This window comes from Sceloporus undulatus, chromosome 2 (assembly GCF_019175285.1).
Source record: "Sceloporus undulatus isolate JIND9_A2432 ecotype Alabama chromosome 2, SceUnd_v1.1, whole genome shotgun sequence".
Taxonomy (NCBI): domain Eukaryota; kingdom Metazoa; phylum Chordata; class Lepidosauria; order Squamata; family Phrynosomatidae; genus Sceloporus; species Sceloporus undulatus.
This window is the reverse complement of record NC_056523.1, coordinates 250990575-251006166: the sequence shown is the minus strand read 5'-3', so window position 1 is coordinate 251006166 and position 15592 is coordinate 250990575. Positions and strand designations below refer to the sequence as shown.

The following is a 15592-nucleotide window of genomic DNA, read 5'->3' as shown; positions in this document are numbered from 1 at the left end:
AGAGCTAAGAGATGCACAAATGAAAGGCTGATACAACAACCAGAAGCAGAGTTTGAAATGAAGTATCAAAGGAGTCATGTTTACTGGGTGCTGTAGTGTTTTTATAGTAAATTTCTCATATTCCATCATGAGGATTTCCTAAATATCCTTCCCTATGAATCAAGACTATTAATAGCTCTGGGCAATCACATCTGGCTAGTCCTTGTTTTGCCAAAATGGTAGCTTTGTGCTTGGGAAGGAGCCTGTGCTAGAGACAGAGAAGAATGGGAAACTGGGCCCATAAGTGAGCTTTGGACACTGTGCAACATCATTCGCCTTAGAAACAGGGAATGCTTAACTCTGTTTGCAGCAGGGGCCAAAGTCTTTGTGCAGCTTCAATCATAACTTGCGTCTTTTAGGCCAATAGAGACATCTGATTAAACCTGAGTCTAAACAGGCTACAATGGAGGATAAAACTACATCTGTGGTGGAAAAGTCTGATTTGTAACACATAGGCAATGTGTCTTGCTTTGACCTGAAAGGAGTGCTTGTGAAGAGAAGAATAGCTCACAGTGACCTTCCCTACCCTCTAATCACCAAACGTACAATGGTGACTGGTGGCTTCCAAGTCAGTAAAGTGATGAACCTACTCTGTTTATTTTGAACTTTAAAGTTTAAAGGAACTATCCAAATATCCTGCAAATAACACCTTTGTTAGCTCATGTAAAGTTCTGTGTAAAATCCAAACTGTCACTACCTCAGTGACATGGGAGCCAATACCTATACCTGATACAAGAGTACACCTATTAACCTGCAGTAAAGTGGGCAACCATGTGGAAAGCACTGGTCAATTGTTTTTCTTGTGTCGCCCTCTGCAGTCCAAAACAGCATATCTTGGTGCACCAGAAGCAGCATCGCAAAATGTCTGGTTGTTTTTTCAGCTGTTTTCCAGTCAAAGACAGGCATTTGGGGAAACTGGGAGGAGAGCTAAAACTTCACATTTGTTAGGTGGTTTTATGACAGTTTGGTGCATTGTGGGGTGAAAAATTGCTTGAAAATCAGTCCAAAACAATCAAATTTGAAATGAAAAGTCAATTTTTGGAGAGCTTGCAGGGACTGCCAGATGTTTGGGGCACACCAAAGTAGGGTTCAGGGGGCATAATTGTACCACAGGCTGCATTTTCTTCATCCCTGCCCTACAGGAAGTTTTGCCTGTCAAAACTGCTAGTGCTATACAAAACTCAAATGTAAAAATGAGCCTGCAGAAGACACAGTAGAAGAAAACTGTTAAAACTTTGCAGATATAAATTATCTAAGGGTAGGCTTTTTCCACATCCAAATCACACAGTTGCACATGAGCTAGTCTTTTCCATCCCCAGTTCTCTTGTATACTGTGATGTCATTTTTGTATTGTCATGAAGTGGCTTGGAAACCCTACGGTTCCAGAAGACAACATATGACAAAAATTTAGTTTAGATGTTTCCTAATTGCTAGGTCTGGATCAACGAAGCAAGGAACAGACAATGCAAACCAAAATAAAAGTCTTCTCCTTGGCTCTTAATTAAAACAGCTGTATGAAAATAAATACTGTCCTTGTGTGTAACTTCCTCTGTCTTTCCGTTAACCATATGTAAAGTTCACTTTTGATGCTTAGTCTCCCAGACAACAGAGCTGCTCAAAAATAGGTCCTGTCCTCTCACAGAATCATGCCACTTAATAAAGAATGAACTGGCAGGGATGGTTAAATGTTCTGACCATAACGCCATATGGACATGACCTTTCATTCACTTGGGATCAAAGCCATTAGCCCATGACTTGCTGCTTTACAATAACCACAGCCACTTGCCTCATTAAAGGAAGTAACAACAAAGACAGCCATAAATAATCAGTTTGTATGTGAGCTTTTATCTTTTGCAAAGTGCTTTGTATATTTAACAAATTGGTTCATAAGCAATGACTTAACTGTTGCTCCACCATGAGTTTGGAATTCAGACAAATACACAAGGACAGGATTATGTCATCATCAGAAGGTAGACATTGAGAGATGAAGACAGAGAACCAAATACTAATACCAGAAGCATGCATCTCATTAAAAGGGAAACTATTAACTGTCAATGGTGGCACATTCCTTTAACTTAATGTGCCACTCCCCTTCAGTAAGATCTGGTCCCTCCAGATTTCAGAATAAGTAGGATGGCCATATGTATTATGCCAGATTTATATTTTTGAAAAACTGAGCAACATGCATTTGTTGAAAAATGCCTTTGCCTTATTCAGTTCATACAAGCCTGGTGATAAACTCTCAACCCTTGGAAGAACCTTGTAAGCTATTGATAAAGAGAAAGAAAAGACATCTTGGAGGACATGCTAGTTTCTCTTTTTTTGTGTTTTTTTTAATAAAAAAGCACACCATTACTGAGTTGGGTCAAAGCAGCAGTCCAGTATGCCAGTATATATAGATGGTTATGCAAAGGGAAGTGACAACACATGATTTCTGCTGTTGGCCCCAAGGATCTGGAAGCCACAATTATATACTTTGTGGCCATAGAAGCTACATTACTGGATATCATGAACAGCTATCTATCACCACATAAAAGTATCTCAATTTAAAAGTAATTTACACTATGGTAATCTACAATCCATTTTATATTTCAGTTTTATAAAGAGAAAGACAGGTCTAACAATTAATTAATTGCCCAATGGTCTTCAGTTCAATTATGAGTAGTGATTTTAACTTAGATCTCCCACATAAAAGTCATATAAATACAGTACCATTGAAGCCCTTAGCAGCATATATTTCTCAGAGTGTCAAACCTTGATACTTGAAACTCAGCCCCGCTAACATTAACTGCCTTGTTGAGTCAGAAGAGGAACATGTTAGTAAGACAAAATTCAGCATCAGTAGCTGCAGCACGATGAAAGACCAAAGCCACTGGTATTAAAAGCAACACATCTCTTACCCTGTAGTAATCTGTACTATACACATCTCTTGACATCCCAAAATCACCAATCTTCACCAGCAAGTTTTCACCAACTAGGCAATTCCGAGTGGCGAGGTCACGGTGCACGAAGTGCTGTGATGCTAAGTAAACCATGCCAGCCGCAATCTGCTGGGCAATATGCAACATCTGTGACTGGGTCAGCTCAGCCAAAAGATTACCTTCTGCCATCAGAACTGCATCAGGCCCATGTGCCCTGCATTGAACACACAAACATGTAAGGAGACTCAGTGAGACATTTCCTGTAAATAAGAAACACCCTTAATAGCCAAAACACACAACCACACTTAAGAACAATAAAAGATCTCAGTGAAAAATGAAGATCCAAGCGCATAAAATACTTGTTCTGAGGGCTGCTTAGACTGTCTGTTTCTCTTGGAATGTGTGTCTTTGCATCCATAGTTCTTTCTCAGATTAAGGATTCCAGATGCAGAGTGGTGGCATCTGGATTAACAAACCTTGGTATCAACAAATGGAAAGTACTTTTGGTCTCTGCTGTTGTTAACTAGCCATGGACAGGTTTGATGGTAAACAGGTCTAGTTCTAATTCAGCAGTGGCAAACATGTGGCTTTCTATATATTGCTGGATATCAAGTCCCATCTACTTTAGTCAATAATAAGGACTAATAGGAGCTGCAATCCCACAAACTCTTTCTATCCCTTACTAGCTTGCCTAGTACCTTCATACAGCTACCTTAGGCTTGTGGGGGTGGGGATGAAATGTAAATGTAAGAAATCATTTTTGTAAGAATGTAAGAAATCATTCACATTGTGAAATGGTATCATGAGATGTGCTTTCATTTTTTCCCTTTTATGTGATGTGTTGCAAGTGATGTAAATATACATTTGATGCCATTCACCATCCTTACACAGAAAAAAACTGAGATCTGTACATTTGCTTTGTTTACTTCAGGTCCTGTTTGAATGATTCTACCACTGTCTGCAACCTCTGCCAAACTACAAAACAGTTCAAAAGAGAGGGCAGCAATAACAGCGTACTTGCCAACATAATGAAAGCAAAGTAGGAAAGGCCATTGACTTCCATTTGTCCTAAACTGACTTTGAAAAACGAGCATTCTTTAAGATAAAACAGGTCTCTGCTTACAATTAGGGAATAATCCTTACTGCAAGGCACAGAATAAATTCTGCAAGCTCTCTGACAATGGAATGATTTTCACCAGTGGAATGACAAACACTAAGGTGCCAAGGCTACTTTTGCTACTCTTAACAATGGGCTGTTGGCTTGCAGGACAGTTATAGCTTTTCTGACTGGGAGGAATGTGCCAGATAACTTGGCTTCTGTCCTTTCTTGACAAATTGCAGGACCCAAGACAACAAGAGCAAAGAATGATAAGGATGGAATGTATCCATCCTAGTTTTCTCACTTTGACAATAACAGAACTTCAGAGCATTACTGGTTAGTAAAAGCAAATGCTAAAGTCAAAAGAGTGGATTTTGTGATATAACTTCTGATTTGAGAGATAGGTATTTCTTCAACATTTTAAAGCTTAGTTCCATGGGAACTAGAAACATATTGACAAAATAAAAGTTGACTCTGATTTGGAAATAAATATGGAACTTCTCAGGATTTTGAAAAGGGGCAATGGCTGAAAGTTGAAACTTTGCGGTAAGTAGTGGAATCACAGGGCTGGTTTGCTATCACCTGGAAGCCATCCAGCCCCTCCTTTTCAAGTGCTTTACCTATGCATGATAAATATGTGGAAAAGTATATGGTTGTGCAAATCCTAAAGATGTGTGTCACTGCTGTAAAAAAAGAAAAGAATGTGCCCATTTAATTACAACAGAACTTTGCTCGATCATTCCAGTCATCTTTCTATCCAGTCACTTCCTGCACTCCTACTGATTGCAGTATCAAATACACTTTTAAGCAACTATGCATCTGGAATAGATATAGTATCTGTGACTTGAGAAATGTCCCATTTGATTGTGTTGGAACAGCAAGAAAAATATACATGGTATTGCTGCATTGCTCTGGAGTCAGTGCATGCTGTCATACTTTAGTTGGCATTCAAAATCCACTTTATGCTGGTATATGTCTTTTTTTGGTTGTTGTGGAAGCTGGTATTCTCTTCCTCCTTCCTCAACAACCAAAGACACCCTCCTCTCAGATGTATCACTAAATCACCACACCTACAAAGCTGACATCTGGTGGTGGTGAGGAACTGGAGAAGTATCTGGCTAGTGTCCATAGCCAGACGCAAAATGATGACATCATCTGCTGAGCTTCTGAGGCTCCTGGCAAATATCAATGGATAATGTAAACATTCTGCATCTGACTACAAGGACATAGCCAGACACTTTGCCAAACCTCACTTCTACCACCCATGGAATGGCAGAGGAAAGCCTGCAGCATCTCAGCAGAAAATCATGGAGGTGCTGAATGTCCAGCTATAGTCCAACTGCACATACAAAATTATTACACTACACTGTGCTATAAAGAATCTTGGCCATGCGCTTAAAGCAATTTTTGCCCTCTTGGCATCCTCCTGATCTGTTGAACTACAACGTCCATAATCCAATACATCTGGAGAACAGCACATTGTGTAAAGCTTTGGAAAATAAATTACTAGGCAACATCCAGTAAATTCTTATTTTCATTTAAACATGAACTTTTGGTGGCTTAGGGCATCTAGAGTATTGGTGTTCTTTATTCATGATTGTCCAATTTCTTTTTACTAGATAAAACAACTGTATATGATAGCACTGTCTCTTATATGGCTTTGGGGCATACCTATCTTTCCTTCAGTCTATATGGTAGGCACTGTTCAAGAAGGTTTCCTGACCTTCAAATCCTGGCCTGAAATGTGAAGCTGTTCTGCAAAGATCAAATGCTGAAGGACACATTGCAGGGTGGGGTGGTGAGAGGTTTAGGCTGCAAAGATTTACTTTCTCTTGTTGGCCTTGGGGGGCGCTGCAGGGTAAGAAATAAGTGTTCCTTTAGCTCCTTATTATGTACTGTCTTTTATCTACATCATAAGCTGCGTCAAATGGCAGAAGAATGCCACATTTCAATTCAGGTTAGAAAGACTTTGTTGTTGTTGTTAAGTACTCCTATATTCTATACACAAGAAACAGCATTTTTAACAGCAGCAACATGTATTGCTCTAGCATTGTTCCAAATCAAAATGCAAGAGACAAAAAACACCACCATTCCTATAAATGAACTAGCTTCAAATGCTATTAAATGGGTGCAATTATTATTAATTTTTAATGCATGCATTCAATTGTGGGAGGCTGTCCCTTTCCACAAATTCACAGAGGATCTATTAGTAGAATCTGTCTATGAATACTATAGATATCTTTTTAAGGCGGCAGTTCTGCACTTAGACCTTTGGAACATTGTGGGATTTACTCTCAGGTAAGCATCATCCTGCAAGCACAGTCTTCTCTCTGTAGAAATGATGCAAGATTTTGAGGATCAAAGGCTACACTGTGCAACATAGGTATGCATTATTGCCCAGAGATTGCAATGTAGGCAGTGTAATATTCTACAAGGGCTTCTTGAAAAACGAAGCATAGAAAGAGTCCAGTGTATGGATATGTTTGTGGCATTTCCTACCAGATATCAAATGTACAGTGAATGTGACAGCTAGAGGATATGAGGTCTTGAAGTCCTGTCCTGCAACCTACCTGAATTCACGCAGTCTTGTGTGTCTACAAACTATACAAAATTTACTAGAGACTGAGCTACACTACTACATCTTTTGCATGCTCCTTTGATATTTTTTAAAAAGGTCCAAAATTGTAGTGTTTACTTTCCATACACGTGATTTGCTTTGGTTTTGTCCTATATCCTCCACAGTTATAGGACACCCCCCCCTCAAGTTGGATTCCACCTGTGGACTAAAAAAGGCTCCCCATAATAAAAGCATCGGGCCTATACCCAATATTGTGCTACTACACATCTGCTACTACAACTGATCATTTCCCCCTCTTCCTCTGCATCCCCAAACCAGGTTCCTTGGCCCAGTCAGAACTGGTTTTGTGGCTGGATGACAGGATATGAGGGGAAAGGAATTATCTCCTTTTTGATTCTTTGTAAAGAAGGAGTTCTGTCAGCAAAAGCACCCCACTGCAACATGATATCAATGTTTAAGCTTTAAAATTCTATTGCAGTTGTGCTGCGAATTAACACAACAACTGACTCTGGTGGTGAATCTCACTGTTGTATATAATCAGAAGAAGGTCTTTCATGAAATTTACCTTAGGAATTTGTTGAGGTCCCCATGCTTCATGTATTCAAAGACCATGATGAGAGGATCTCCTTCCACGCATACTCCATAAAACTTCACAATGTGGTCATGCTGTAAATTAGTTAGTAGTTCCGCCTCTCGATGAAAGTCTTTGCGAGCATTGTCACTAGCATCTTTTAGTGTCTACAAAGGAATGAATCCAGAAAAATGCAGAGAAATCAGGGAGAATCATACGGTTGAAGGATGTTGGCTCATAAATATATGCTTTGGTCCTTTTACTGCAGTAGTTACTGCCATCATAGATAATCAAACCTTTTGAGTATATTATACAGTCATAAGCATTTGATACCTCTCTGACTGTTATAGCTCCATTGTATGGAGTTTGTTGTATTCAGATGGTTTGCTAAATATTCTCTATCACATTTTTGTCAGCTACCATCTTTCCTGCAAACACAACAATGCCTTGGAATAACACTAGGTGGAGGCATTCTGAGGATGAAACATGGTTTTTCGGACAATTGTTCTACTTGTAACTTGCAGCAGCAGCAAAAGCACCACCACCAATAGTACACTGCTATCACAACAACAGCAGAAACAACAATAACATAAGAACAGCAACAGAAGCGCTCTTGCTGGCCCCTCTAGCAATGAGCCTTATTCCCAAGAAATCGTTAGAAAATCTCTTCTCTTCCTTGGAGAATACTCAGCAAAAGAATGCCCACCTTTGGCCATTTCAGTAACTCAGAAACAGGATGGAAAATGTTGGGAGGCCACGTCCACTCAGCTCTCCCTCCCACATCTCATTCCTTTAGTGAACTAATAGTGGCCCTGCATATCATTTAAATCCCAGTTCAGTCCTTATGCACAGGAGCTATTTCCAGAATGGCTATACACAAATCTAACTCCTTCCAAACAAACTGAAGGTAAAAACAATGCAAGTTAAAGTTCCCTCTCCTAAACAGGTAAACAGTGGTAGCTGTCTCTCTTTGTGTGCAAGTGTGGATGTATTGGTCCTCTTTCTATACAACACCAGATATTTTCATTACCTTTACTTCCTGAGTTATTTCTCAATGGAAAGTAAGAATATTTGTCATTCTCTCCTCCCTATCTCTCTATCTTGCACTACATTTTGAGTTTTTGCCTTCCCACGGGGCACAATAACAGCTATTTTTTAACATGCACAAACAATGTCTCTCAAGGTTGCCCAGCAACCAAAAAGAAGGCATGTCAAAGATCCAATGAATGAAAAGAAATAGTGACAACACTTGAACAATAAGTGAGATGATGTTCCCTTCTGGGGGAAACTTGCTCTGAAACTTCCTTGCCAAAAATCTTTCTGAAATTGGCATATTAGGGACAAAATGCACATCTCACCCTGGGTTTATAATGTTGTGTGACACAAATTTTAATGGCTGGTATTTTAACATGCTATATTTTAATTTATAACTGTTTTAACTCTTAAAATTGTTCAATTGTTTTTTGAATTTTATATTTACATATTTTAAATATTGTTGTTCTGTTTTTAAATTGCATTGTTTTATACTTGAGCCCCTATATTGGGAGAAAAGTGGGATATAAGAAAATGAAATAATAAATAAATAACAAAGAGTCCAACTACATACATTGGATCTTTTGTAGGAAAGGAAGAAGGAGGAACAACTCCTAAATTTACAGTCCTATAGTATACATATTTATTCAGAATTAAGCCTCCCTTTTCTATGATTGACAAATCTGCCAATTTTGGTTTCACTCACTTTCTCATTTTCCTAGATGCAAGTTCTTTTATACCTTTTTTTTAAAATCAGTGCTAGTTTTTTTCAAGTTGCTGCAAAAATTCATAAATACAGTATATTTGGTATGCATTTCTCCAGAATATATGTAGTATAAGCACAATTTTGACTAATGTGTGCATTTCTGCAAGCAATTTCACAATTTTTACCCCAAATGCATTTTTGTAAGCTGTTTTGATGAATATACAAAATTTCTCTAACACATGCATTCTGTCTGCATTTTTAGTAGGAGAATTGCAGTAAAAATTTCTGAAACATCAATATTGATACATAAATGCATTTTTGGCTTGCATACTTTTGAAAACTGTGAATCAGGTAAGACTGTACTAAAATGGAAAATGAATGAATTTCCCTTTCCTCCCTGTTTCCATCAGGACATACTCCTTGGTAAACATGCACAGGATTGCACCCTGTCTCTGTGTATGCACTGTGTGTGTGTGTGTGAAAGAGACCAGTTTCTTCTTGTATTATTTGTGCTCTTACATTTCATCTCTATATCAAGGTGACAATTAGAATGTTAACAACAAAGTAACTTTGAGTGAGAGATAAAGCTTAACTACAAAGTGAGAGTTCCAGATCTGTCAAATCTTATGCACTGTAGTCCTTCTCATGTCTTCAAATTACATTCACTGAAGTTGTGGGTGTGGGTGAGAGGGAGAATTAATATTACACAAACTGCTTCTGTCCACATCTTCTTTGTGGTCATAAAAGGAGCCTTACACACAGCTCAGTGTAAGTGCATAGTCTCTTCCACTTAACTGGGAACTTCTGTAAAGTGGGTCTCTAATCTCATGAACAGCTAGACTTGTACATACACAGGGTTTTGTTTACAATTTCTGCTGAACACACCAGATTGTTGCCAAGGTTAGCAAATGCAGTCCTATAGCACTGTTGTGAATATAGCTTGTGACAAAACCTTATTCAAGCATTTTCTTTTAGGATATTTACACACAAGTAGGGAAGGAACCATTTTATCACAATAATCAGAGAGACATGGCCCCTTTACCTTCACTGCAACTAAGATCTTATCTTGCTCAGGACACAGATTATAACATTCTGCCAAGAAGACTTTCCCAAAGGCACCTTCTCCCAGCTCCCTCTTGAGAACAATATTATGTCGCTTGATGTGCTGGACAACTGTAAAATAAAGGTAAAGTGAGGATTAGCAATGAATTTCTGGAAGCAGTCAGGAGTTAACAATGTAGAACAGGACTTGCTGCACTATAGAGGATGAGAAACCTTTGACTCTCCAGATGCTGGGCTCCAACCTCCATCAACCTCAGCCAGCATGACAAGTGCTGAGAGATTTTGGGAGCTATAATCCAGCACCATCGGGAGAGCTTCATATTCACCACTCCAATGATACTGGCTTGAGCATCCCTCTCCTCAAACTGTGCCTGTGTTTCCCTTAACTACATCATACTGAGAATTTGGACAGGCAGTTCTTCCCCCTCTCATAGAGATGGTGGGAAGGGTTGAGCACAGTGAATGATCCTCTGCCATTTGTCTGTTTGCAGAACAGACGAAATACCCATTAAGGGCCAAGACCTATATATGGCACACACTGCTTGAGGGGGAAACAAATAATAACAGTGGCATCTGTTAATCTCTCTCTCTCTCTTATTTTTTTTAAAGATTGAGTTGTAACTCTTTATAAACAGCCAAAAGCTGTGATGAAAAAAAAGTGTGAACAGATATCCAGACAGTTCAGTACAATGCATGATATAACAATGAGAAAAGGCAAGAGAAGCCCAGGGCAGAGAATGAAATGAGTTTACTATCCAAGTGAACTAAGACATTACACTCTCACAACAATTTGATACTGCTTTAACTGTGATGGCTCTATCCTGTAATTTGTGTTTAGCAGAATACTTAGAATTTTCTGTTCAAGAGCTCTGGTCCACTCTGCCAAACTACAGCAGACAACTCCAAATGCCTCACCAAACTACAAAATCCAGGATTCCACAGAATGGAACCATGCCAGCTAAAGCATGAAACTACAAGATGGATAAAGTATGGATGAAGGCATGACTGTTAAATTATGGAATTACTATAATAATGCAGTGTAGTCACACTCTGTGTTCACTTGAGTTACTGAACCTCAAAATTCAAGTCTTCTTGTTATGTGCCTTCAAATAATTTCCAACTTATAGTGAGCTTAAGGAAGACCTGTCACAGGATTTTCTAGGCTAGGGCTTAGAATGTGTGACTCACCCAAGGACACCTGGTGGGCTTCCATGGCCAAGCAGGGAATCAAACTCTCATCTCCCAGTGTCCCAGTCCAACACTCAAACCACTAGACCATGCTAGCTCTCTAGTCTACTCTTATTCTCAGTTAAAGTAAACCTGCTGAATCGGTGGGATTCATCTGTGTGTTGATTGACAATTCAACAATGGATTCAGTAGGTCTACTCTAACTGGGACTAAACAGTAAGATTCAGGACAGTGACGGTACTTTCTTCTGCTTTCAAACAAATTGCAAGTTGAGGAAAGTGAGAGGAAATACACAAGGAATCATGTAATTGGAATGGGGCAGAAGGAACAGCATGGCCAACCTCCTGCTTTGGGACAGACTGTCCTGCACTTAAAGAATCTCTGACATGTGTCTAGCTAACCTTTTATTAAAAATTATAGATGAATGGGTCCCGGCAGTCTTTCCAGAAAGCTAGCTTATCTCACTACCAAACTGTATTTCATGTCTAGAGTTACTGAACGCCCTTATCTCCTGAAGCACCCTGGCTGTGGAATAGTCTCCCTGCCAAGGCTTGATTGGCCCCAATACTGCAGTAATTCTGGTGCCAGGATGTACAAATCCCAGAATTCCATAGCATTGAGCCATGGCAGTTAAAGCAGTGTCAAATTGTATTAATTCTGCAGTGTAGATGCAGCCCAATACTGAAGCTGACATATATTTATAAAGTCATTAGTTACACTGTCATGATTGCTCTGCCCCACATACTGCCCCATATATTCTACCTATAAGCCTAGATGATTCTACCGATCTGTATCATATAAATGGTAAAGCAAAACCTAGAGGAGCATTTAACAGAATCCATAGAAAAAACAACAGACACATCTCAACATGCTCAGAAGATGGGCTGTTTAGAATTTATAGGAATTGCGGCTTTTGGAAAAACTAATAAACAGACCATCTTTTGAGCATCTTGAAACATGTCTCTTGTTTCATATAAACGGAGACCTAGGGGCTTCATATAAGCAAAATGATCAAGATCTTGCTGTGTACAGATAGTGATAGGGGAGAGAGCTCGTGTTAATTACTATATTATTTGTGAGCTCACCATGCAGTATTGTGCATGTATCTGTATATAACTTTAATATTCCTCAGTTAATGAAATACTGTAGATGTGTTCCTATGATTACTTAAGAAAAACGTTGGTACCAGAGGAAGAGATAACATGCAAAGAACAGGGATAGGTTCCTATACCACAAAAAAACAAGAGCAGCTTGAACATGTTTCAGCAGACTTTATTGAGAACTAAAGATATGCACAAGTGAAATGAAACAACCAGGTCAGGTAAGCATTGCACAAGCAAACAAAAACATTTTGAATATCTAGAAACCACTTCAAGACTTCTTCCAAAAGGCATCCACAGATTGTTGTTTTTTTTTCCTTTTTCACCATCCTGCAGTTTTCTAATGATTTCCATTTTGGTGGCCAAACTTATAGATTCATGCTTTAAAAAGCATGGTGCTAACTGGTAAGATTAATCTACTTCCCCCACACTTTCTCTCTCTTTTGCTGTTCACATATACTCAGTAAGGGATTCTAAAGGGAGCTGCTGTTTACCTTGCCTTTAGAAGGAGGCCCACATGGCTATAGTTGGATTGGACAGAGCAGAAACATGTTCTTTCCCTGCTCAAGCTTTACTTGATTTGTTTACTACAGACATGCTTCTGCAACCCGGCACTAAAAATTTTGTGCTTCTCCAGCCCTCCTTCACCATCCTCCTAATGCTGATGCTACTAAAAAAAAACCTGTCTATCTAGATAAGAGGACAAAGAGGAAAGGTGGGGGGGCGGGGCTGGGAGGCATATAAAAAACCTTTGCAAAAACAATCCTCTTTCTCAGAGGCTTTATCTCATGTATGCCTGTACTAATTTACTTCAACAGATTTCACCTATGTTATCCTCAGAAAGAAATCCAGAAATGTCAGGAAAGAGAGGGTGTTTTTGTCTTGCTTCGTTTGTCTTGCTTCATCGTAAATGAAACTGATCACAGTTGGATTAGAACTGGTTTCAAATGGGAACAACGGTCATATAACCCGATCAGCAATTCGCTTTAAAACATAGTGGGAATGCTATCCAGGTATCTAACAAGCACAGAAACATTAAATGTGATAAAACCAACATCCAAATATACTCCAGCTCCCAAACCCTAAACAAAACACTGCAAATAATGTTATAGCAGCAGAGAATAAAATGATTCAAGTAGGTTGCAAAAAAATTAATATACACAGAAGACCATAATTTTTGAAAACATTGCTGAATGATAGTTACCAGGATTCTTCCCTTGAAGTCATGACAGTTTAACTGGTATAAAACCAATATAAGTATGCTGTGTAGACAGGTGGTAATGTTCCTTACAAAACAGGGGTGAACATTTGTTGATGTGAAACTAGCTGTGGTGATGTGACAATTTCAACGTTGAATTGAAGCTAACATCACCAGCAGCTTATCTCCAACAGCTATATTATGGAAAAAATATGGAAACTACTGAGCTTCTCTGTAGTCGCCAAATGTAGTGATGGCTACCAATTTACACTGCTTTATTAGGCAAATTAATGGCAGATAAAGCTAAAAGTGGCTACTACTCATGAGGCCAATGCAAAAGCAAGGGTGCCACAGGAATGGGTTGTTGTCTACAGCACTGCCTACTTATAAGCTTATAAGCTTCTGCTTGACCATGGCAGGGAAACAGGAAAGCTGGAGCTCTAAGCCATTGGTTTGTTTCAGTGGGGCTTTTTTTACATGCTTGTGTCAATAGACTGGAAAGTACAGAACTGATGTGGTTGACACTGCAGTTAAAAGGGTGTGTGTCTTAACTTGAAAAGGTTTGGAAAGAAGCATACATTTATTTCCAAAGGGGATCAAGGTTGTCAGCCATCATCCTGGGATGTCTCTGATCACCAGAACTGAATGAGCTCTGCAGAAAACAATTCTGAACGCTGATGCTTCAAGAAATGAATTAAAAGGAGGAAAATACTGGAAAACAGACCATGTTTATCTCTTGTCACATCCATTTTTAAAAATTTCTTTGCCAGCTGTTCTCCTTTATCACATTGCAAAAAAAAACCCCAAAACAAAACAAAAGCAAAAACTGGAAAGACTGGGGAAATTTCAAATAATCCAGGAAGATAAAGTATGTTCTCTTTTAATTAAATCCAACCTACTCAGTGGCTCTCTTCACTTGCTCCTCTTAAATTAAACTGCCAGTTACTCTGTCTTTTTCATTCAACAGCCAGGATAAAGAAGATATTTCATTCTAGAAAATATGATTTACACTCTTGCTCTGAGGTAAAAAGGGAAGAGGAGAAATAAGACAAAATGGAGCAATATTGCCAACAGAACTCATGCAGCTGTCTGCCAAAGAATTGGCTGTTGATAGACTTAAATCTTAGTTCTTCAATATTTTCTAATAGAGATCAATGCTTCATACTGGACCAGACTCACATTTTGACTTCTATGGATACTTAGTTTTTAGTGGGTCTTTTGGGCTATGCGGTCATGTTCTGGAAGAGTTTATTCCTGACATTTTTCCAGCATCTGTGGCTAGTATCTCTGAAGATACTAACCACAGATACTGGCAAAACATCAGGAATAAACTCTTCCAAGACATGGCCGCATAGCCCAAAAGACCCACAAAGGTCACCTTTTCCCAGCATCTGTGGCTGGCATCTTTGAACATGTCAGCCACAGATGCTGGTGAAACATCAGGAATAAACTCTTCCAGAACATGGCCGCATAGCCTGAAAACCTACAAAAAACTATGGATGCCAGCCGTGAAAGCCTTCAACTTCACATCTATGGATACTGTTAATAACACCTAACCACAGTGTTTGTTTACAGAGGTTGGAATCTACCCCCCTCCCCATGCTGGCTGGGGAAGTCTGGGAACCACAGTCTGAACAAACAAACACCTTTATAACTTCTGCCTTTTTAAAAATGATACTATCACAAAATTAGAAGAGGTCTCTAAACTTGTGTAGTCCAACTCTTTATTGATACTGGAAATCTATTACTACCAAATTTTTGATTGGTAGCTGTTTAGATTCTGGTTAAAATTGATGGTGGTACAATCCAACTGATGATGGTACAATCATCTTCCAATGTAATTTCCCCACTGTCAAAAAACCAGAAAATTATTCCTAATGTTATTTGAAACCCCCCTTTTGCCGGCATGGGATAATTTCAAATTGTTGATGTCAAATTGTTGATTCCTTGAGAATAACAAGATAGAAATTTGTTACAACGTCAATGAACAACCCTTCAGATATTTGAAACTGGTGCTCATATGGCTAATTGTCTCTTCTCTAGGCTGAACATACATAGGTTTCTTCAATGTTTCCTGATAGCTCTTAGTCTCCAATAC

General features: G+C 39.0%; 1 protein-coding gene across 3 annotated transcripts in view; it reads right to left on the bottom strand.

Annotated features, from left to right (window-relative positions):
- NTRK2 (neurotrophic receptor tyrosine kinase 2) overlaps positions 1-15592 on the bottom strand; it is a 414769-nt gene that overhangs the window by 26218 nt on the left and 372959 nt on the right. For all 3 annotated transcript variants that reach the window (XM_042451843.1, XM_042451841.1, XM_042451842.1), the window contains 3 exons: positions 9989-10119; positions 7203-7375; positions 2940-3174 (listed from right to left, as the gene is read on the bottom strand). In XM_042451843.1, the coding sequence (XP_042307777.1) occupies positions 2940-3174; positions 7203-7375; positions 9989-10119 (539 nt within the window). The remainder of the gene's footprint in view (positions 1-2939; positions 3175-7202; positions 7376-9988; positions 10120-15592) is intronic.